Genomic DNA, 22,304 nt, shown 5'->3' with positions numbered 1-22,304 from the left:
TTGGGCTTTGGACTTTTATTCCCACAATCACAGTCAAGCCCTGCCCTTCTCTCCCCTCTCCCTCCCATCCCCAACTCCGGTTCCTATATAGGTGATATGTGCATAGTCCTGAGCTCAACATTGGGTAGGGAATAGTGCATGATGAGTGGTGACATTCAGGGGATACCCTAGTACCCCATACCCCAGAAAGGTCTACCCTAAAGAATAAACCAGTGTCAACTCACCCCTTCAAATAGCTCAAATTAATCCCCCTACTCAAAACCCTGATTAATTCCACGTGGGAAATTTGGATACAATTTGAATCCCAACCCCTGCAGGCCTGGGCCTGATTCTGACCAACTAAGAGACTTAGTTTGGCCAGCCAGAGAGACTTCAGCCAAGCAGGACCAGGCCTCATCCCTAGGCAGAAGGGAAGGGTTGCTGGTTGGCTGGCTCTCCATCTTCCACTGCAGGGTAAGATGGGACTTAGTAGGGCTCCTTGCTCAAGAATCTTGTGAACATGGTTAAAGCTGCCAGGGGCTTATCGGTAGGCACCATGTGGCCAGCTCCCTAGAGGACAAAGGACAGAGATATAGTAAAAGTTCACTCTACAAACCTTAAAGAGCTAATCACATGACTGAGTTGCAAGTATCCCAGCTTAAAGAGACCTGGAATTGAGATCTGTGGAGTGTCCTGTTCACTGCCTCCCAGACAGCTAACAAAATAGCAGATGCCAAACTGAAGGCACTGCCACTTCCACCCAAACCCTCTAAACTGCCCTCACTCCATCTCTCCATTCTCACAGACAGGCTTTGCCCTGCTTAGACACTGATGTCTCCCCCTCATACCACAACCCAGCAGATTTTTGACCCCATTCCCAGTGTTTTTCACCCTAAAACTTCAGGAGGTACCTTGATAGTGAGGAAGGCGATATTGGCGAACTCCTTCACAAAGCCAGCAACTTGCTCTCCATTACTACTGTCAGACACTAGCCATGGCCGACGCTCTACCTCCATCTGCCTCCAGCCCCAGCCCAGGAAGGATGTGGTCAGTAAGCACAAGGGCCCACCCTGCAAGTCTTCTACCCAAGAACCAAACTCAAGGCAACTGTCATCCAGTTTTCTGCTTGGCTGTCCCATTGCTTGCCTCCCACTGGCCACACTGCTCACCCCACTCTCCCTCCTTGCCCAACTTCCCCACCTTCTGGTTCAAGGAATCCACAAACCACTCATCTCCCATGAAGTTACAAGCCATGTCTACATCTCCATTGTAGACCAGGATCCGATATTTCTGTAAGAGGAACAGGGAGAATACCAAGTTATAACTCGGGTCTAATGCTACCTTCTCTGCTTCCCCCTTTAAAAGACACTCTTAACACAAGGTGGAACAGAAGAGGAAACTAAAGGAGTCTTGAGACTCTAGCTCTGGTCTCTGAAGTGCCACCAATATCTAAGATGGCCTTGAAGGAAAACTTCCCCTTTCTGAGCCTGTTTCCTCTCTGTTTCTAACAGACAGGATAAAAGCTCTCAAGATCTCCACTCCCCACTCACCTGGGCACTGAGAAGTTTGAGGTAGTGCTCATTCATGGTCTGATAGAGGCGCTGATAGTTAATGTTCACCACAAAGCTGGCAAAGAGAAAAGGGGGCAGGGCAAGAAGGGCAACAGTCAGAAAGGCAGAGTAAAAGCCCATGTTAGTCTAGTCTCAGCTCTACTACTAATACTGCATAACACTGAAGAAGTGGGCTATTCTGGGGCACAGCTGCCCGATCAGTACAGTAAGAGAGTTGGAGTAGATGGTCTCACTAAAGTTCCTTTCACTCTATACCTTCTAGGGTCACTTTGCTTTCACACTCAACAAGGGTTTCCCTGTCCTTACCACTCTGCTCTCCCCATCTTCCCCCCCCCCACCTTAGTGACATGAATTATCCCCCAGTCCTGGGTGCTCACTTGCACATGTCCCAGCGTGGTACAGATTCAGGTATATGTAGAGCCTTTCGCACATAGAGGTTGTTTAGGTAGGTAGAGGGTGCTGTGGTGTTGGTACAGGGGGGGTCCAGCCGCACTTTAATTCCAGTTCTCAGCTGTGCCTGGTGAGAAAAAACAGCTCCTGCCATTGCTTTGGCCTTCCATCTCAGGTGGTCAGCAAGAAGGACATAAGTGGAGTGATGGCACAGAGCGAGACAGAGAAGAGATGGGCTATAAGCAGTTATCTCAGCTTTAATAGAAAGAAATGTACATTTGGAGTCAGAAAACTAAAATTCCAATTCTGGCTCTGCTACCTGTATGATTCTGATGAGTCTGAGACAATTTGGGGAAGGGTCTTAAGCTACAGTTCTGCCCAACTTACCTGGTTCCACATCTGCTTGACTGGCAATCGAGTGAAGAGATTCCCCATATTCTGTACTACAAATGTATCCTTGTCATACCTGTGGGCAAGAGAGTAACCATAAGTCCTGGTATGGGGGTGGTGTAGGATCAAATCTCTGAAGGTAGAGATCCCAGGTCTTCCCCATGGCAGCACATACCTGACATGGCCAGGAACTCCACCAGCACAGGGAGCATAGAGATTATAGATGTTAAGCCCTGAATTGCTTATGATACGAGACACCTCCAACAGCTACAAGAAAGTGTATATATGTATTTTTTTTGGGGGGGATTAAGTACAAATGGGAGGGAGAATGGAGGGGGAGGGAATGGGTGTTTTAATACCAAAGGAAGGGTTGGTAAATACCTATATGGACACTTCTGGTCTCAACCAACCAGAAAGAAGCAACAGAATCTCTATGGAGGTTTGGTAGACAAATCCATGTGGAAACACCCACAGAATGGAAGCTTAGAAGATTTAGTCCAAGAGGACCGTAGGGACTGGATAGATGAGAAGATAAGAAAAGAGGGAATCTCACATTAGTTGTACAAGTTGGGTCTTTGTTGTCATGGAAATTGCACCTTCCCTGGTTGCAGCAGTGAATCTGAAGGGCAGACCATAACCTGAACAAAATTAAAGTGGGTGACCCAAAAGGCAGACATGGGAAAAAACTCTTTTCCTCATTTAGCAGAATCTGGATATTGGATATCTATCATTCCCCCTCAACATTCATATTCCAGGGAAGTCCTGATGAACTGATGATGAACCCCAATGGCAGTTTTGGAGAGAAAAAGTAGCCACACAAAAAAACCTATTGTCTATATTTTTAATCTTTTCTATTGCTGGGCAAGATGTCGAGTATTCATTAATCATTTAATATTTTAACCCAGCAGTTTTTGCTACCCTCCACCCATTTCCTTTATCAGCTTTAAAAATCCAACTGACATCACCCTAATTCAATTCAGTAAACATCTACCACGGGGTGTGCTACATAATATGTGTGACTTAACAAAAATCACTTCCCTCTTAAAGTCTTAGTTTCCTCCTCTGTAAAGTGAAGGTGCTAGATGAAGGATCTTTAAGTTCCCTCTCAGCTCTAAATCCTAGGATCTGATGTGAAGGGCCCTGTGCTCAGAGCCAAGTATGCAAGAAGGAAACAAACCCTGTCCCTGACCTCAAGGAGTTTACATTCTATTGGAGTGATGACACCTTGCTCTCCCCACCTTCTCCAACCTCAATATGAGGTTGGAGCCAAGGGCCAGGGCCAGACCCAGATCAATTATTTATACTATACCTTCAGGATCTTAGCCAAGTAAGATCCTTCCCCACCCAGACTTATGACTTATCTATTACTCCACAGTCCTCATTTCTTTACCATATTCTCAGCAACCCTACCCTTCCCCTCACCTGTTGCCTAAGAGCCCATGGTAATAGGCAAAGTAGACCAAAGAATTATCATTCTGTTCATAGCAAGAAAGTCCGTTGCCCACAGCCAGACCCTGTGACACACATACATATAAAAAGAACTCAGTATGATTAGGCTTTTCCAAGGAGCCAGAATACGTACCCTCCTCTTCTTAAGATCACGCCTGCCAAAACCCAGAAAAACCCAAGAACCGGAAAACAGCACCAAACTTTGGCTCCCTGTGTTTCAGAGGGACTATGGCCCAATTAAAAGTGAAGCTTCCTGGTCTATCACTTACCCCATGGTTCCCTGACCTTCCCCCTTCCCAGATTCTTCCCCTTCCAGGCTTTCCTCCTTTCTCATACCTGCAGATTCATGCTGGGATCTTGCATGACTAGCACAGCCAATGTAGGGATGTAGATGCCAGCATAACTTTCCCCGGTGAGAAACAGCTGATTGCTTCGGTACTCAGGAAAGAGGCGGAAGAATTCTTGGAGCGCTTTATAGTTGTTTTGGGCAACCTGAGCAAGGAGAATAAGAGAGCTGATAAGTAATTCTGTGCAGAATGCATGGGGGTTTGAGTTTGTGGAGAAAGGCGGAGAAGGGTAGAGGAACAACTAACAAGACTCACCTCAGTGTCATTGGTCACATAGTTCTTATCATCAGAATAGGAGAAGCCCACTCCAGCAGGGGATTCAAGATACAGAACATTGGCATTCTGGGGATTGTATAGGAAAGACAGATGTAGAAAGTTCTTGGCTTCAAATTCCCAAGGTTTATATTTTGCTTTCCCTCCTCGTCAACCCCGGTCCTACCAAGTTCCAGGAATAAGGGTTATATTCCAAGGTACTTCCATCTGGTTGGATCTGAGGAAGAAAGGACAGCCTTAGAGATGTATCTCCCTGGCCAAAAGGATGGCAGGAAAGGTCTTGGAAGAAAGCCTTTTTTCCTGAGTCATTCCTTTCCTTTTAGACTCAGTTCTCTCCAGTTATCTTCAGATGCTAGAGAGAAAGGGGAAGTGAAAGGGCAGAGAGCTGGAAAAAAAAGGAAGATGAAAATGTCGGCCAACTAACCAGGAAGGGGCCATGCTCAGTGAGGAGTCCATCTAGGGAGCTGCACCCTGGGCCCCCATTGAGCCACAGAACGACAGGGCTGTGCTGAGGATCCTTCTGAGATTCCACAAACCTTCAAGGGAGGACAGCTGAGTGAGAACGTCCATCCACACCTCCACCCCCGTCTCCCAGACCCCCAGCCCTCTCAGGCCTGGGTCAGTCAGGACCCCTAATCCTTCCCTACGTCCCCGGGGAACGTGCCTCCCTCTCCCGGGGAAACCTCCTCAGCCCAGCCCCGAGCCAGACCAGTAATGCAAGTGCTTGCCGCCTCCGACGTTCAAGTAGCCGGAGTACTGGTGAAAGGATGGCTGTTTCACCAGCCCTGGAAGCCGGAAGATCTCGTCCTTTTGGGGCGCTGCCTCGCTTGGGGGTGGCCCGAACAGAGGCGGCAGCAGCAGCAGCAGGAGCGCGGCCGGACCCATCTGCGGGGAGACGAGGTGCTTACAGGATGGCACTTCCTCTCGGCAGAAGCCGGCAACACTCGAGAAATCGAGGTCGGGCTTCCCACTGCACTCCACCCCCTCCCGACTTCCCCGCGCCGGGGCTGCGAGGAGAGAGGCTCCGATTCCGCAGCGGTAGCGAGCTCCGCTCACCTTGCTCTCCGAGTACGTCTGGCCGGTCCCGCGGCTCTCTCGGGCATACAGGTGAGGACGGCTGTCACATGAACGTGAGATTACGTGATGTGCCCCGATCACATGATCTGTCCGGATCAGCTGATCACTAATCAGGTCGACAGTCACGAGTAGGGAGAGCCCACCTCCCCGGCTTGCTTTTGGGTGAACTCGCACCCCTCCCGCGCTTGCAGGCACAGTTCCTCCTCCTCCAGGCCCAGGGTAGTGGGGTGGGGAGGGGTCGCGTTCCGTCTGTGCCCGCCCTCGGTCGGAGTCGGCTACGTAGCGGGCGGCGCTAGGACCCCAGGCCAGTCCCGCCTCCGTCGGGAGACCCTCGGGAACCTACATGGCCCTCTCCAAATCCGGGCCCGGCCCCGGGGCTCAAAATAGCCCCTGGCGCCCGCCTACCCCACTGCAACGGGCAGATGGCGGCGGCCCCAGAAGGTGTCCCGGTCCCTGCCGGAGACGCTCCGTACAGAGAGCCGCCCCCGACCCGTTTCCATGAGGTCCACGGGGTTAACATCCGCGTGGACCCGTCGGGGACGCGGGCCACCCGCGTGGAGAGCTTCGCGAACGGCTTGTGTTTCAGCCGCGAGCCGCTGGCACCGGGCCAGGTATTCCTGGTGGAAATTGAGGAAAAGGAGCTGGGCTGGTGCGGCCACCTGCGCCTGGGCCTGACCGCCTTGGACCCCGGCAGTCTGGCCCCGGTGCCAGAATACTCGTTGCCTGATCTGGTCAGTCTGGGCCGGAGTTGGGTCTTTGCCATCACTCGCCACCACAACCGCGTGGTCACCGAGGGCCAAGAGGAAGAGGCGCCGAGCCGTCCACCCGGTTTGCTGGACGAGCCCTATTTGCACATCGAACAGCTGCGGATACCCCGCGACCGCCTGGTGGGCCGTAGCCGGCCGGGCCGTTACAGTCACCTTCTGGACCAGCTGTATGAGCTCAACGTACTGCCACCCACGGCGCGGCGCAGCCGCCTCGGGGTGCTCTTCTGCCCGCGGCCAGATGGCACGGCCGACATGCATATCCTCATTAACGGGGAGGATATGGGCCCCAGCGCCCGAGGGCTACCCACCACCCAGCCCCTCTATGCTGTGGTTGATGTCTTCGCGTCCACCAAGAGCGTTCGCCTGGTCCAGCTGGAATATGGGTGTAGGTATAGGATTGCCCAGTGCTGCAGAAGGCCTGAGTTGGAATTACTAATTATCAGATCAGTCTATCATCCCCCCAATTCTTCCTTTCCTCATTTGTAAAAGGGGCATTATAGGAGATGAAACTGAAAAGGGAAACCTAGAGATCACTAGTCCAAGCTCCTCTTTTTATAGCTAAGGAAATTGAGACTTAACCAAAGTCATAATACTACACTAATCAGACAGTATATTGTAAGTTTCTTAGAGGAAGACTAGGACCAGCAACATCATGATCACGAAATTTACCCAAGCCCCAGTTTCCTCATCTGTAAAATGGCTATAACCCAATCCACTGTGATACAAGGTAACAGGGGCACTTTCTAAACATTAAAGGGCTAGAAAAATAAGCAGTTAAGATACTTTTTATTCTTTATAGAATGACCATTAGGAAAACAATACTATAGGTCTGAGCTGTTTGAATTACTATTATTAGATATAGTACCATGGAATCTTTTGCAGATTAGCAGCTGTTGCTCTGCTTGGTTTAGCTGTTACCTTAATGCCATGATCAGAGAGAACTTGAGTGAATAGGACTAAATATGATTAAAAAAAAATAAAAAAGGAACCATTGGCTTTCAGGGAGCCAGTAGTGGGGGGGGGGGGGGGAATAGGGAAGGAAGTTGATATATTCCCAGAAAATTATAATGTATAATAAATACATTTTGCACACAAAATGAGAGATCCCAAAAAGCAGAGATTACTTCCAGCTAGGGAGATCAAAGAAGGCTTTGTGTGATCTTTAAATGGTGTGGATTTCAAAGAGAAGCTACTTCAGGTATGAGATATGATATGAGGAAAGGCCCAGAGATGAAAGAAGGTAAGTTATCATAATGATGATAAATTTTTCATTTTATTGATAATTTATATATACATATTATCATTATATATGTATATACATAATAATGAAAATGATAAATTTATCAGTGAATCCAATACACCTTTGTGAGGGCAGTAATAAGATGAATTTGGAAAGCTGATAAGATACCTGGTTGTGAAAGCTTTGAATGCCTGTGTGGTGCCCCACTTTTCAAAGTACTTTCATAGTTAGTAAGGTAGATTGGAAGATGTTCCAGTTTTATGCCTGGAGAAATAGGGGCAAAACCATAAAATGATTCAACCAAGTAAACATTGAAACATGAATCCAGGTCTCCAGACTCCTAGTTTAGATCCATTTTCCCCAGGCTACAACTGACAATCTCCAAAGCAAATGAAGGCCAGCCTGGGATCCTTATCACTAATTCATCTTTCTTTTTCTCTGTAGTGCCTTCCCTTCAGACCCTGTGCCGCATTGTCATTCAGAGAAATGTGATACATCGACTTGACATAGATGGCCTGTACCTGCCCACGGGCCTCAAGGATTTCTGCAAGTATGAGTGAGGTCTTCTTGACCTCCAGTTGGCAGGTCTGAGTACAGATAGCAATAAAATTCCCTAGTGCCTGGTGTCTTAGCCTCAGGAACGCCTACCCCCAGTGCCCTTACTTAAGGCCAGATCTTTGAAAGAATTTGCCCTATTGTAAAATTAGCCCTTCAGGGCCACCCTGCTAAAAGATATAATAAAAGAAATGATGATTTCACATTTGGATGATTCTTAGGTACATCTTCTAATGTACACCCAGTGTCTCATATTTTTCAAATTTTCATATAAATTCTCAAAACATCTGTGAAGTAGGCTAGGCAAGGGTGAATATATAGATGGTGAAATCAAAAGATGGGGAGTTGAAATGATTTGGGCAAAAATACCTATTTATTTTATAAAACCAGGACAAGAATCCAAATCTCCTAGTTGGGGGGAGGGAGGGCGAAGTAGGGTTTGGTTCAGTGTTTCTATTCTACTAGACATCTTAGGACTGGAAACAATATAATACATAGCTCTAGTTCTAGGAGCAGGAGTCATTGATAACTATGAGTCAACTTTTTTTTTTTTTTATACCCCCATCTAGAATGGTTTTTACATTTCAAAAAATGTAAAAATTCTTAGCTCATGTGCCCTGAGGCCAGCCAATTGCCTGATTTGGTCCTTTGACAGCCCATTTTAGATGAGCCAGACTTAGTGTTGTGCCTAAACTCAGTAGCAGGTTAGTAGTAGGACCAGGTCTAGACCCCTCCCCCCTTCCCTTCAAATCTCTAGATTCCTAATCAAAAGATGAGAAGATTTAGAACTGGGAAGCACATTGGGGATCTAGTCCAATACTTTTCTTTTAAAAATAAGGATACTTAGGCTACGGTTAAATGACTTGGCCAGGGTCACACAGATAAGGAGCATAGGTTTGAACAACCCATGTTGTGTGACTCCCCAAATGCTACTTTTTCCACAACACAGCACTGTCAATGTTCCACAGGCAGTCCTTTGCCTCGGTTGAGCACAGAGAGGTACACTGGTTCTAGAATGGACAAGCCAGTTCTATGAGGTAGATTCCAGCTAACACAGCCTAGGGTTGTGAGGTGGGTTCTAGAAGGGTGAGTGGGGTAGGACATGAAGGAATTGTCCTACTGTTCCCTCACAACCTGGGGCCCCTGTGGGAGCCATGTCCTACTTCATGACACAGAGAGCTCATTCGGGTCTCCTTACTTCTGGCCAAGGTAAGATGATGGTTTCTTTGGATTAGAGGAACAAGACTACCTTGGCATGTTGTCACCTATATGCTGTGTCCCAGGATGTTGCTATCCCTCCTGGGAAAGTATAGCCTTAAAGCTGCTCTCCCAAAGGTAAAGGCAAGGTGGCACCTAGACACTGAAACTTTTTTGAACAGTGAGAATACCTAACCAAATCCCAGCTCTATCATTTATTTATGTACCCTAATGCAATTTACTTAATGTCTCTGGACTGCCTTATCTGAAAAATGAGGGCACTGGCCTAGATGATCTCTAAGGGCCCTTTCTAATTTTAGACCATATAAATGTTAAAAATGTTTGATGACCTGAACTTCCCCTTTGCTGGATCCCAGCCAGTTCTTAAAGTTTTGCATCACCCTCAAGGTATCATAGGGGTTTTAAATCACTTTCTATCTCATTCCTGTCTCTGCAGGTGGGGCAGGCCCTCCAAACTCCTCTCTCAGCCTCTATGGTCCCATGGAGCCAGTGGTGGTAGCCCCTGGAGGGCCAGGTCCGCTAAGCCAGAAAGCTGAGCGTCAGGCAGCTCCCCAGTCCTGGGGTCACTCTCTACCTACACCAGAGCCTGGGATCTGCCCAGGGGGGGCTGGCTGGGAGCCGCTTCGGCGGAAAGAGTATCATGGCAGATACTGCAGAAAATTTCCTCATGTGAGGCAGCTTGAGAACCTGGGCTGGGAAGATGGTTGCCCACGGGGCAGGGTCCCTCAGTTGGCTGGAGGGCAGATGGGTAGCCTTGGGGGGCATGGGCCACTGCTGCTCTGTGGGCTATCTCCAGGGGCCCTGCTGATGCCCAAAGAGGCAGGGGGCAAAGAGCCTGGTTCCCAGCCTGACATCTGCATTCTCACATTGGCTATGATGATTGCTGGCATCCCCACTGTGCCTGTCCCAGGCCTGAGGGAAGAGGACATGATCCGGGCTGCCCAGGCCTTCATGATGGCCCATCCAGAGCCTGAGGGGGCTACTGAGGGGAGGTGGGGTCAGGCCCAGTCTCACATGATGCTTGGCCAGGCCCCACTGGTGGGGCCCAGAAGGAGTCAGGGTCCTGGTTCCTGCTTGTAGCCAGATGAAATTGCACTAGACTCACTGGGTGGCTTCTCTGTATGGTTATTGGGCAGCTAGATGGGGGACCCATTTCTGTAGGGGATGGTACAATATCTGGGGAGTATATATCTACACATCAGCATTTCAATACTACCAAGGGCTGGGAAGCTTATTCACTTTACCAGGGAAATGAGTTTGGCCAGAAAATAATGCAATAACTTAAGATTACAAAAACTGATTGGGAAGGAGGAGGAGGAAGGATAATACTCTTTTCCTATTTCTACGGTAGCAGCAATCATTTGACTTAGTAGCTTTGTTATAAACCTTTATTCAATACAAATTCCCCCTGCTAGCAGTGGGCAGGGAATAGAATAGGAATGGCAAACATTACTCTTTTTCCAGGAATGGTGGTGAGCTAAAATTCTAAATGAGCAATATTGACATAAGCAGCACTCAGATTCACTCACAAGGACCAAGCAGGACAATGAGACATAGACCATGGGTACTAAACAAAGTTCCTCACCTAGGCTGCAAAAATTCTTAGATTTTTTTGGTCACAGGGGATGAGGGGATGGAATCAGCTGACTGGGCAGCTGGGCTGACCTGTTATTTAGTCTCAGCCTTTCTCTTCATCTATTGGGTCAGCTGATCCTTAAGAGAGTACAAAATGTTTGCAAAGAAAGTTGGAATGTAGTGGGATACTTTACTCCTTCCCTTTTTCCCCACTGTGTTAAGAACAAATCTTGTTTCTATGTCACTTTATAGTTTAGAAAATGCTTTCTTCACAACAATCATGTGAGGCAGGTAGCAAGACGGATATCTCCATTTAATAGCTGAGAAAACTGAGGCTTGGAGATCATCATTGTCTTAGGCAATACTCATCACCCCCTGTTAGCTGGGTTGAGGAAGGACAGCTAGGTGGGTCATGGCACAGAGCACACCCAGCAGGGAAAAAGGAAGACAGCCTACACTTGCACTTGAAAATAAGGCCCAATCCAGCTGTCTGCCAGCTCACGGAGGGTGTTGTAGCGTCGCTCAAATTCTTCCCGGCTGCACTGAAGTAAGAGCCGCCTCACCTCCCCAGTGAGGAATGCCACCAATAGCTCCTTGTCTAGAGCTACATTCCACCTGCTGCCCAGGATACTGGCTAGGCTGGCCACACTTCTGGGGGGTGTTCTGCAGCCAGATTTCCAGTGTTCAGGTAGCATTTCAGGCTGCAGCGCTTGCTGTTGGGAGCTAAGGACAGCCAGAATATGACGGCAGGGCAGGCCAAATGTCTGGCTGAAGTGGCAGGTACAGCTGCTGGGGCCCTGAGGGTGTACTTCATGTATGTCCTCTAGGATCTGAACATTCACCTTGTCTGTGCTTGAACCAATCAACTGTATAGACCTCTGAACCACAGCAAATTCTACCAGGCAGAGCTGGGCAGCAGGTTCAGCACAAATGTTTTGCAAGGAGTGTTGGATGCAGGCTTCTACTTCTTGGAGCTTGTTAATTTCTGCAGAAGGTGCTGGTGGGGTACAGTTGGCTGGGGTGCTCAGGTCTAGGTTGGAGGCCCCTTCTTTATCTGTATTCTGCTTCAAATACTCTAGCAGGGAAAGGATACTCTTTTCCAAAGACAATTCGATACCAAAGAATTGGCTTATGACACGGGTTGTGATCTCTAGGTCCCGAAAGTAGCAGATGCTCTCCGCCTTGCTCCTCCACCTGTGTGCCAGCCAGATCCTGTCATCTAGCAGCCAGCTCAGGTGAAGGTCAGGCTGCAGGTCTTGGGGGACAGAGTCACTAAGGAGAGTGTGCATTTTCTTCAAGTTACTGGCTGTGGCTGAACACATAGTGTGCTGCAGGTTGGTGAGCAGCAGCTGCTTCACTGACTGCTCAATGGCAAGGCGGCAGAATTTTCCCTGAAGAAACTTACATACATGAAAGGCAGACAGAAGGATCTCTGCGGATGGAAATTCCATAGCCAGAACAGGCAACAGAGAGAAATAGGGATCCACTAGGATGGTGCAAGTTCTCTCCCACTCAGGGTTAAACTTTTTGAAAGTTTGGAACAGCTGAACCAAACCCTCGATGTTCTCCTTGATTGGGACAGAGAAGTACACGATCCTGCTCAGGCTGCACTCAGGCTGCACCCCGGGGCCATCCACCAAGAAGGTGTACAGTATTTTGCCCCTGGGATTGGGGGTCCGGTGTATGAACAACACTTCAGGGAACCTCATGAAGACTCGTCGCATGATGGCAGACTGGTAGCTCAGGGAGGCTAACTGAGAGTTCCTGCCCACCTCAAAGACTAGTAAAGGTTCATGGCCTCCAGCCTGGAGCTCCTTCAGGGCGCTAAGGGCCATGTGCAAACAGAGGGTCTGGAAGGCCTGAAAGGATAGGGGCAGCTTCGGCCTGAAAGGGCTCAATCCGCGTTTCCGCCAAGGCGCCTGTGGGGGGAGGTACAGGAGTTGAAGCGAAGCACCAAGGGGGCTGTTTAAGGGCACGGTTAGCGAGGTCCAGGGCCAGCTCCACCCCCTCCTCCCCAATCCATAAGGGCACCCGGGAGGGGGCGGGGCAGGGAACGAGGAACACCCTACTCTAACTCTGAATTAGAGGCATCCAGGCCCCTTTTTTAAGGTCCCAGGTCTGACTCCCGAAGGCCTCCCAGAGAGGGCAGAGAGCTACCACTCTTTAACCCCAAGGGGCGAGGGAACGGCAGAGCCCGGGAGGCCTCACGCTTTCCTTACCCACTGGGGCGTTCGGCCACCGTCTTTCCGGGCTCACAGCAGAACGCCGCCCTAGCACGGACGGACTCCCATGCCCACCAATCAGCACGCAGGTCGCCCTCCGCAGAGCCGCTCCGGAAGAACCACGGCCCCTCGCTACACTACGTAGACAGCGCGTACGCCGACGCACCTCAGGGCGGGCTTATAAGCAGCGCCAGCGGCGGTTCGCGCTCTTGGAGGGGACAAAACCCGTAGGGGCGGGGCGTCTAAGACCCGGCGCACCGGAAGGAAGGGTGCGTTACTATGGAAACAGCCGGATGGCGGCTATGCCATGGAAATCTGTAGAAAAGTAAAAGTTCTCGCCCCACGAGATCCTTCCTCCCTCTCTCTGAGTCTCTGGTAGTATTTGGGGTGGGGGCGGAGATGCTGCGCTAGGAGCGGCACCCTCTCGGACCTGGGAAGGCCTCTCGTCTCCGCAGCTTAGGGCCGCAAAGACACGTTCTCTTTCTAACAGCCCACTTCCCCGTCTGGGCCTGTCGGCCCCAAGAATGAACAAGTTGAAAAGGCCTCAAGTCAAATATGAAGCCCCTGCTATGTGCTAGGCCCTGAGGATGCAAAAAGTAAGAATAAACCTCCATGAACTGCTTGTGCTAGTGGGGATCACAACAGCTACAGAGTAGGTGCATTCAAGAAAACATGTACAAAGAGTAAAAAACTACTATAAAAATAAAATATCGATCAAAAATAAAAACTAATGATATAAATACAAAATACATTAAAAATACAAAATAAAAGCACTTTGAAGGGAGGAGTGGAAGAGATAATACCTGAACTCTGAAGAAAGATTCAACTAGGTGTAAATCAGAGGAAATGAAATCCAAAAAAGTGTCCGGGACAAATCGCGGGGTTGTTCCTGGGAAAAGTACAGTGCAAAGGGAGCGCAGGGGAGGGATCAGAGGGAATAAAACTGGGAAGGTGCGCGGGAGCCGGACTGTGAGGCCCCCTGGGTCTAAGGATACAATGCAGGAGTTGGCCTTCAGAAGACCCGAGTCAGAAACTTCTCTCAAAGAGCCATGTGACTTTAGTTACCCAATCACTGAAAGTCTTCATTCTTTATCTCTTAGAGGCTATCAGACTATATGGCCAGCTCTAAATCTAAGGGCCTAAATCCCAGGCTGCGGATTTCATATTTTATCTTTGCGGCAACTAGGAACCATTCATTTTTTTTGTAAGGGAATGACATGGTTTTAGATCTGCGTTAGTATCAGTTTGGAAGTTACTCAGGGAACTGATTGAAAAGAGACTACTGTCAGTCAACAAGCATTTAATGATGACTGACTGAAGGCAGGGAAGTCAATTAGAAAGCCACCAAGTGATTCAGATAAGAGTTGAAAAAAGTCTGAAGTGGGGCAGAGGCTGTATGAGACAAGGGGAAGGATCTTGGAAAAACAAAAATGAGAACTTTTAGAAGAGAGAGTGGCTTTGAGGGGAAACCTAAGCTCCCTTTTTAGATATGTTTATTTTGATATGTTTTCAGGATGGCTGGATGGAAATGCCCAACCGGCTACCAGATAAATTTAGGATCGAGTAAAGGTAGTTGAATATCTAGAGATTCGTTTGCATAAAGATAGCTGAATCCTTGAGAACAGATGAAATTACCTACCAAGAAAATATATATATATATATATATATATATATATATAATATACATATAAATAGATATGTATAGTTGCTATTCAGTTTCAGTCCTGTTTGAGTCTTCATGACCCCATTTAGGATTTTCTTGGTAAAGATACTGGAGTGGGTTCGCCATCTCCTTTAGTTCATTTTACAGGTGGGGAAACTGAAGCAAATAGGTCTAAGTGAGGTCCACAGGATCACATAACTAATGTCTGTGTCTGGATCTTCTTGACTCCAGGCCTGGACCACCCAGCTCATAATCATTCACACACACACTACCCCCCCCAAAAAAAAAGCAAATAAGCATTTAAGTGCCTACATGTGCCAGGCACTAAGTGCTGGAGATTCAAAGACAGGGCAAAAACAAAAACACAGAAACTACTCCAATTAGCTTACAATCTAATAGGAAAGCCAAATATGTTATATACAAATAAGATATACAAGATAATCTTGGAAGAAAGGCACTAAAATTAAGAAAGGCTTCTCAAAGAAGTTGCTTTGAAGAAAGGACTTTAATTGAGGTTTGAAGGAAACCAGGAAAACCAGAATGAAGAAAGAAGAGTGTTCCAAGAATGTGGGACAGTCAGTGAAAATGGTCAGAGTCAAGAGGTGTGAGGAACAAGGTCAGTGTAATTGGGTGTCTGTTTTTACAGAGCCACTGGACTCAGTTTATTGATTATTTGCTAACCATAATTAAATTTATTATTAGTTATACAGAAACTATGTCTCTTGAGCTCTTAATTTGCCATAAATCCAAGGCTGTGGCCAGGCAAGACAAGATTGGCAATATAAGGAAGTAAAATTCAAAAGAGGAAAGTTTGCTATTGAACTGGTTCATCAAGGAATAAAGATGGGGAAGGTTGATGAGTGTAGCCAGTAGAAGCTGATGGTCTGGAAAAGACCTGAGGAGTGGAAGGATTAAGATGAGAAGTTTCAGGGAGAACAAAGAATGGGATTTGGGTTTGCAAGACAAAGGTGGAGGTAAAATGACAATGTAATCAAATAAGAGAATTTCAGAATTCGTGAACATCAAAGCAGAACCGTGGAGATGAGACAAGAAAAGGGTATAAGGTGTCTAGAAGGAGGGAACAAGGGATTTAATTACCTGGATAGAGCAGCAGCTTCTGAAGTCAAGGAGACCTGAATTCAAATTTGACTTCAGACACTTAACTAGTTTTGTGACCCTGAGCATGCCACTTTACCTTTCTTGCTTCAGTTTCGCCATCTATAAAATAAGCCAAAAAAAGAAATGCAAACCACTTCAGTAGCTTTGCTAAGAAAACACCAAATGGGGTCATGAATCAGACATGATGGAAACAACTGAACAACTATATAGCAGGCACTGCACTAAGTGATTTAAAATTTTGAAAATTGACTTCACATGAAATTGGAAAAAATAAAATACCATTAAATATTTTTAAAAGAAAATTAATATTACATTTCTGTTAGGTTCTTACTAAGTGCTAATGAGATAATGAGATATTAGGTTCTTACTAAGTGCTAAGTCGGTACTTAACAATTTTCTAGTTCTGGCCTTTCCTGGGAGTTTGACTTGTGAATTCCTGGGGAAGAGCTTGCATGCTTAGGAGGAGCAAGCTCATTGGTTGAAGTGGTTCTTCCCAGAAGCCCTTGCATTATCCCACGCCCATTCTTTGGGAGGATAAAGAGGGCAGCTCTGGAGGAAAAAGTCAGTCTCTGCTCTAGACAAGACTTGAGGCAGCTCTCTGCAGGAAGGGAAATCACTTCTCTGGATGAGAGTTAACGGCAACTGCCTGGAGACAATGGTTCTCTACAGGAAAAAGAATCTGTCCGAGAGATCTGAGTTGACACAGCAGATCTCCCCCCAGAGAGCGATTGGCAGCTTCTGGAGACAACAGCACATTACACATTTCCTTTACTATAGCTCTAAACATTCTATTTTTTAAAAGATTATTTCTATTTCTAACATTCTACAATTAAATTATAATAGTCTACATTCCAAGATCTTGATTTTTCTAATATTCTTTGTTATAAGGTAACTATTAGTCTCTAACATCCTGTTATTTAACATTCTTCAAGCTAAGGATCCCCCAAGATTTTAACATTCCCTGTCTCCACTATGCTATTTTGTGATGTCCATTCTAGAATCTCCTCCAGATCCAATATTGTATTCTCTGTTCTAAGATTTCCTTCCACTTTTAACATTCTATGATTTTATGAAATTACTCATTTCTAACATTGGTGTCCCATCATCTCTCCCATAATGCAAAGACTTTCTGCCCTTTTTCACCAGCCTCTCCCTTTACCCACCTCTCCTAAGGATCAGTCCCTGGACCCAACTTTCTAGACTGCACAAATGACTTTAATTTTTCTCATCTTTGCCATGTACAGAACCTCCCCTAAAAAAGTTCCTGGACCTTAGAAGATCCTTAGAGCCATCAGTAAAGGGAGAGTCAGAGTAGAAATTATTTTTACTGAGGACAATGCAGATTGACCTGGTGCTGTCCCTTTACTAGTTCACCTCTGTGTTCATGGTCTTCTTGAAAAAAACTGATGAACCGTCTCTAGTTTCATCTGGACTATTTGATCTTTGACATTTTCTACTACTGTCTGGTGATCATCCTCCTTTGCAAAATTCCCAGCTGTGGCCAGCACTGTGCATTGCCCCTCTGTGCAGATGCACATGAAGTTTTTCTGGGACATCGTTCTCCATGATCTTCATTGTCATGATCACCTCCAAGAACCTTTGTCTAAAGTATGCTGGGGTAGCTTTCTGCAAGGTGGGCCATTAGCTATCATTGCTTCCAATATCTTGTTTCCCTGTAGTTCAAACTGACCACTCTTTTTATGCTCAATCTGTCTGGGGTATCATTGCTTCTACACAAAACCTATTTTGTCTCAGTATGCTGTTCAGTCAACTTCACCATCTCCCTAAGCGCCATGCACAACAAGAATGTGCTGCTGGCAGTGGACCACAGCATCTTATGCCCGATGGTCTATGATGTCAACACCTGTCTTCTCTTTTTGCCTGTGCCCTGCGGCTGCTTAGAGAGCTATAAATCTTGACGGCCTTCACCAAGCTGGAAGTGTCCACTTCTAAAGCATGGCATCTTGGGTGGCCTCTTTGGCTCTTCCATTGACTATATGATGGACCTGGACTTCTAATCACAATACATATCAAGCATTTCCAAACCCTGCACCCAGATGGCTATTCTCTGAATATATGAATAGATCTATTAATCTTTGGGATGAAAAACTTCCTCGGATCAACATAATGGTGCAGTGGCTCCTCTGCCTATATGTGAATAGATTTAAAAATGAAGAGGGCCCAGGAGCTGAACCCCAAAGAGGTTGAGTAAGTAAAGATAGGAGTGTGAACTGTTCTTACCTGGTCTGAAACCTTGGATGGGGGTGAAGGAATCCTTCAGTGGGGCAGGAAGGAGCATTATGGTGGAAATGTTCTTTGGGGGTAGAAGTTTTAGATTAGGAATTAGATTATTTGCAATAGTCAATAACTATAGTAATCTAGTGTTTGACAAACCAAAAGACTCCAGCTTCTGGGATACCAACTCACTATTTGAAAAAACTTGCTGGGAAAATTGGAAAATAGTATGACAGAAATTAGGCAGTAACATCTAACATCCTAAACCAAAATGAGGTCAAAATAGGTTCATGATTTATACAAAGAATATTACCATAAACAAATTATTAGAGTAAAAGTCTGATATGTTGAGAAGGGAAGAATTTATGGCCAAAGAACTAGAAAACATTATGAAATGCAAAATGGATAATTTTGCTTAAATTAAATTCAAAAGACTTTGTACAAAGCCAAGTTAGCCAAGATTGGAAAGGAAGCAGAAAGCTGAGATACAATTTATATAGCCAGTGTTTTCTGATAAAGACCTCATTTCTAATATATTATAAATTTGACTCAGTATTTTATGTAAGTCATTTTCTAATTGATAAGTGTTCAAAAGTTATGAACAATTTGCAGATGGAGAAATTAAAGTAATCTATAATCATAATGAAAAAATGCCCTAAATCACTATTATTAAAAAAATATAAATTAAAACAATTCAACCTCACACCTCTCGGATTGGCTAAAATGACAGGAAAAGATAATGATAAATGTTGGAGAAGATGTAGGAAAACTGGAACATTAATACATTCTTGGTGGAATTATGAAATGACTCACCATTCTGGAAAACAATTTGGAACTGTGCCCAAAGTACTATAAAACTGTGCATATCTTTTGACCTAGCAATCCCACTTCTGGGATTGCATCCCTAAGAGATCATAAAAAAAGGAACAGGACCTATATGTGCAAAAATGTGTGTGTTCTTTTTGTAGTGGCAAGGAACTGGAAACTGAATGGATGCCCATCAGTTGGGGAATAGCTGAATACATTATGGTATGTAAATGTTAAGGCCTGGAAAGACCTATATGAATTGACATTGAATGAATTGAGCAGAACCAGGAGAACATTGTACATTCTACCAAGATTATGTAATGATCAATTGTGACAGGCTTGGTTATTCTTAACTATGAAGTAATTGAAAATGATTTCAATAGACTTGGGATGAAAGATGCTATATGTAGAGAGAATATGGAGACTGAATGTGGATTAAAGCATGATATTTTCATCTGTTTGTTTGTTTTTCTTACACAACATGACAAATATGGAAGTATATTTAAAAGGATTGCCCATATTTAACCTACATCAGATTGCTTGCTGTCTTGGGGAGGGAGAAAAATTTGGAACACTGTTTTACAAAAATGTTGAAAACTATATTTACGTATTTGGAAATTCCTAGTTTATTATAGAATATTTTTTTTTCTCCACCTACTCTTCACCCCCTACCCCCCCCCCCAAATCAATATTGAGTGGAAGGGACAAAAGAAAAAATATATCATTATTATGGAGAGAGGAATTTTAAATGATGTGTTTTCCGGAAGCCAAATTTCAAGGTACTATGTAGTGACTACACAGTGAAAAGATAAAGGCAACCCTTTATAGGAGTTTGCCTATTTTTACTAGGCTAGAACTGGGTAAGATGTTTTACATAATTATGATTTCAAATGGTGTGAATTCAAATGCATGTAACCACTTCAGAGGATTCTCTATTTGCACTAATGGGAACCTCCAAGTTTAAGTTAAAAGGATTAGGATAGTAGGATTAAGTAGAGGTTTAAAGAAGGGGGCAGGTAAAGAATCTAGCCATGGTTATAGAAAGTAAAGTAGAGGAGAGACTAAAGACAAGCAAAGAAAAAGAAAAAATTTTAAAAAGGCAATGGGGAAGAATCAAGATTACAAATAGTAGAAGCCCACCTTGTCAGACCCAGGGAGACAATTAAGCACTTATGTGCTCCTATATTAAGCGCAGATGCAAAACTGGGATAGTTCCTGCCCTCCTTTGGCTTATCTTCTGATGGGGAAGACAACACATAGGGGAGTTTCAATCAAAGTAGTCACAGGCATATTGACTTGACCAATTAGAAAGCAAATTGATAGATTCTTTCCAGAAGAGATCATAGTACTGATTTAACTTCAAATCCTAAAGCCAGCTTTGATTGTGGTGGAGGGAATGAATATACACAAAAAATGATGACACATGGACCTTGTTTGAAGGCTAGAAGCATGTTCAGTATGTGATTTTGTAATGATTAATAACTGGCTCCACTGTGGGATTTGTGAAGGAAGAGTGGAAGTCCCCTCTGAGCATCACAGCCTCTAGAGGAGACTGGAATAAAGATGAAAATGTGGGATAAACAGGGTTTTCTAAAGCCTGGAGTGAGGGAGATGAGGGCAACAAACTTATTTTTCCAGTAAATGAGGCAACATTCTTTGCTGAAGGAAGAATAGGAAACTGGAAAGTTAAAGATTTCTTATCTGAACTAATCAAAGGAGGGGAAAATACATATGTACACACAGTTGGGTATAAATGCATTTTACTCAACAGGAAAATAAGCAGAAAAAGGGGAAGAATTAAAGGGGAAAAGAAAACAAAAAAGCAAAAATAAACTCAAGTTCTACAAAAATATTAATAGTTCTTTTTGAGGTGGAAAATTGGAATCTTAAGGGAAGGTATACATAAATAGGGGGAATGATCAAGGGGATAGTTTTTGAGAAACCTGGGAAAACTTTATATGAACTGATGAAGAATGAAGTAAACAAAACCAGAACAACTTATATGACAATATGGTAAAGATGAACAATTCTGAAAGAATTTTTAAAATCTAAAAAAAAAACAAAAACAAAAACAAAACCCAAAACAAAAGGAATTAAGAACTCTTATTACAGCAATCACCAGTCACAATTCCAGATGACACTACTTACCTCCAGAGAGAGATAAAAGGCTCAGAAAGTGGAGACATGTAATTTTTGGATATGGTCAATGCAGAAATTTGTTTTACCATATAGCTTAGTTTTACTTTGTTTTTCTTTGCTCATTTATCAATTGGGAGAAAAAATATAGTTGTGTGTATATTAAGATAACTTTTAGTGAACATAATTAGCAATTGCATGAATTCCTCCAACTAAGTACTGCTTATACAGGAAGCGAGAAAGAGAATGATCTAAGAGAATAGCGGAATGACACAAATTTGGCATTTGGTCAAATTTAACTGGTATTTTCTGATTTACTCTCTGTCTTTTCTGCCACTGCCTCATCTTTACCCCATCCCCTTAAAATTGCTTTATAATATTTTGTACCTATTTACTTCTCTACCTGTATTCCCAATAAAGTGGGAGACAAGCAGCTGACAGCATATGGTCAACTAGAAAGTCAAAACTTTTAAGGGAGCAACTAACATGAGGTTGTGATGAGAATGAAGATTAAGTTTAGGAAAGATACACAAGGAGAAATGGAAGAATACATTATGATTAGGTAGAGGAACTTCAGAATTCTGGATCATGGAGGTGAGACAATGGAATGAATTAGAGAAAAGATTTTTAGGAGGGCTATAAACTCAGTACTTAGAGAAGACATTACTGTAAATGTTTTAATTAGAAAAATATGAAAGTAGAGGTTATAGTGAAAAGGAAGACTAAAAACCAGTTATTGAACAAGAGAAAGCAGGGAGAATAACCAGAAAGTCAGCAAATAGCTGCAACAAGTTGGGTGATAATCATGGATGGAATGAACATTCTGAATAGGATGCTGAGTGATGGTGACAAAGGAATGATCTGGAAGTGGCAGTGAGGAGTAAAGTACATGCCATCTCCTACTAACTAGTCTAGTTCAATGAATGAAAGGAGTATCTGCTGCAAAGGGTAGCTAAGGAGTTCCTGAAAGCCCAAAGTGAAGAGTACCAGAATTAAGAGAAGCAAGTTAACAATTGCAAGACTGGGGCCAGGTAGGTGGCAAAGTGGATAGATAACAGACTCTGAAGTCAATAGGATCCAAGTTCAAATCCAGTCTCAGATACTTAATAATTACTAGCTATGTGACCTTAGGCAAGTCACTTAACCCCTACTGCTTTGAAAAACAAAAACAACTACAAAGACTTTCAGAGGGACAAATGAAAGCAGAAGATGCTATAGAGGGACAGGACAAGGATAAATTGTAGGGAAAGATGGGAAAAGAGTATATTTGCTTAAATAGGTATTAACTCTG

At 44.8% G+C, this 22,304-nt stretch overlaps 4 protein-coding genes across 6 annotated transcripts in view; 2 read left to right on the top strand and 2 right to left on the bottom strand.

Moving 5' to 3' along the window:
* On the bottom strand, positions 1–5,723 carry CTSA (cathepsin A). Its single transcript, XM_074293550.1, has 15 exons — positions 5,456–5,723; positions 5,109–5,284; positions 4,824–4,935; positions 4,566–4,616; positions 4,382–4,468; positions 4,116–4,271; positions 3,753–3,844; positions 2,884–2,968; positions 2,506–2,597; positions 2,328–2,406; positions 1,928–2,067; positions 1,530–1,605; positions 1,180–1,269; positions 891–995; positions 1–549 (listed from the first exon to the last, which is right to left on the bottom strand). Exons 2-15 carry the CDS (start codon positions 5,282–5,284, stop codon positions 466–468), a joined length of 1,425 nt encoding a protein of 474 aa, XP_074149651.1. The 5' UTR covers positions 5,456–5,723; the 3' UTR covers positions 1–465.
* Positions 5,582–8,242, top strand: NEURL2 (neuralized E3 ubiquitin protein ligase 2). The gene is made up of 2 exons (XM_074293560.1): positions 5,582–6,628; positions 7,928–8,242. The coding sequence occupies exons 1-2, from the start codon at positions 5,899–5,901 to the stop codon at positions 8,041–8,043; spliced, it is 846 nt and encodes a 281-aa protein (XP_074149661.1). The 5' UTR covers positions 5,582–5,898; the 3' UTR covers positions 8,044–8,242.
* An 838-nt stretch (positions 8,243–9,080) lies between these two features.
* Positions 9,081–10,360, top strand: SPATA25 (spermatogenesis associated 25). Its single transcript, XM_074293562.1, has 2 exons — positions 9,081–9,247; positions 9,693–10,360. Exons 1-2 carry the CDS (start codon positions 9,193–9,195, stop codon positions 10,334–10,336), a joined length of 699 nt encoding a protein of 232 aa, XP_074149663.1. The 5' UTR covers positions 9,081–9,192; the 3' UTR covers positions 10,337–10,360.
* A 270-nt stretch (positions 10,361–10,630) lies between these two features.
* Positions 10,631–22,304, bottom strand: part of ZSWIM1 (zinc finger SWIM-type containing 1) — a 32,359-nt gene continuing 20,685 nt past the window's right edge. Inside the window, exons 1-2 of one of the 3 annotated variants that reach the window (XM_074293554.1) lie at positions 13,857–14,056; positions 10,631–12,750 (exon numbers count right to left, since the gene is read on the bottom strand). In XM_074293554.1, coding sequence (XP_074149655.1) covers positions 11,284–12,666 — 1,383 coding nt within the window. In that variant the 5' untranslated portion in view covers positions 12,667–12,750; positions 13,857–14,056 and the 3' untranslated portion in view covers positions 10,631–11,283. Of the gene's footprint in view, positions 12,751–13,050; positions 13,210–13,856; positions 14,057–22,304 lie in introns of those variants that run through there. The other 2 variants (XM_074293551.1, XM_074293553.1) reach the window with 2 other exon arrangements.

The sequence above is a fragment of the Sminthopsis crassicaudata genome, chromosome 2 (genome assembly GCF_048593235.1).
Source record: "Sminthopsis crassicaudata isolate SCR6 chromosome 2, ASM4859323v1, whole genome shotgun sequence".
NCBI classification, from domain to species: Eukaryota; Metazoa; Chordata; class Mammalia; order Dasyuromorphia; family Dasyuridae; genus Sminthopsis; species Sminthopsis crassicaudata.
Note: the sequence above shows the minus strand (reverse complement) of the source record. Positions and strands in the feature narration are given on the sequence as shown.

Coding starts and splice junctions, on each gene's coding strand:
- NEURL2 (XM_074293560.1), top strand. CDS start 5,899: ATGGCGGCGGCCCCAGAAGGTGTCCCGGTCCCTGCCGGAGACGCTCCG. Junction 6,629..7,927: donor GGTCCAGCTGGAATATGGGT/GTAGGTATAGGA, acceptor TTTTCTCTGTAG/TGCCTTCCCTTCAGACCCTG.
- CTSA (XM_074293550.1), bottom strand. CDS start 5,284: ATGGGTCCGGCCGCGCTCCTGCTGCTGCTGCTGCCGCCTCTGTTCGGG. Junction 4,617..4,823: donor CTGAGCATGGCCCCTTCCTG/GTTAGTTGGCCG, acceptor TTTCTTCCTCAG/ATCCAACCAGATGGAAGTAC. Junction 996..1,179: donor TGGATTCCTTGAACCAGAAG/GTGGGGAAGTTG, acceptor GGCTGGAGGCAG/ATGGAGGTAGAGCGTCGGCC.
- SPATA25 (XM_074293562.1), top strand. CDS start 9,193: ATGTCCTACTTCATGACACAGAGAGCTCATTCGGGTCTCCTTACTTCT. Junction 9,248..9,692: donor TCTCCTTACTTCTGGCCAAG/GTAAGATGATGG, acceptor CTGTCTCTGCAG/GTGGGGCAGGCCCTCCAAAC.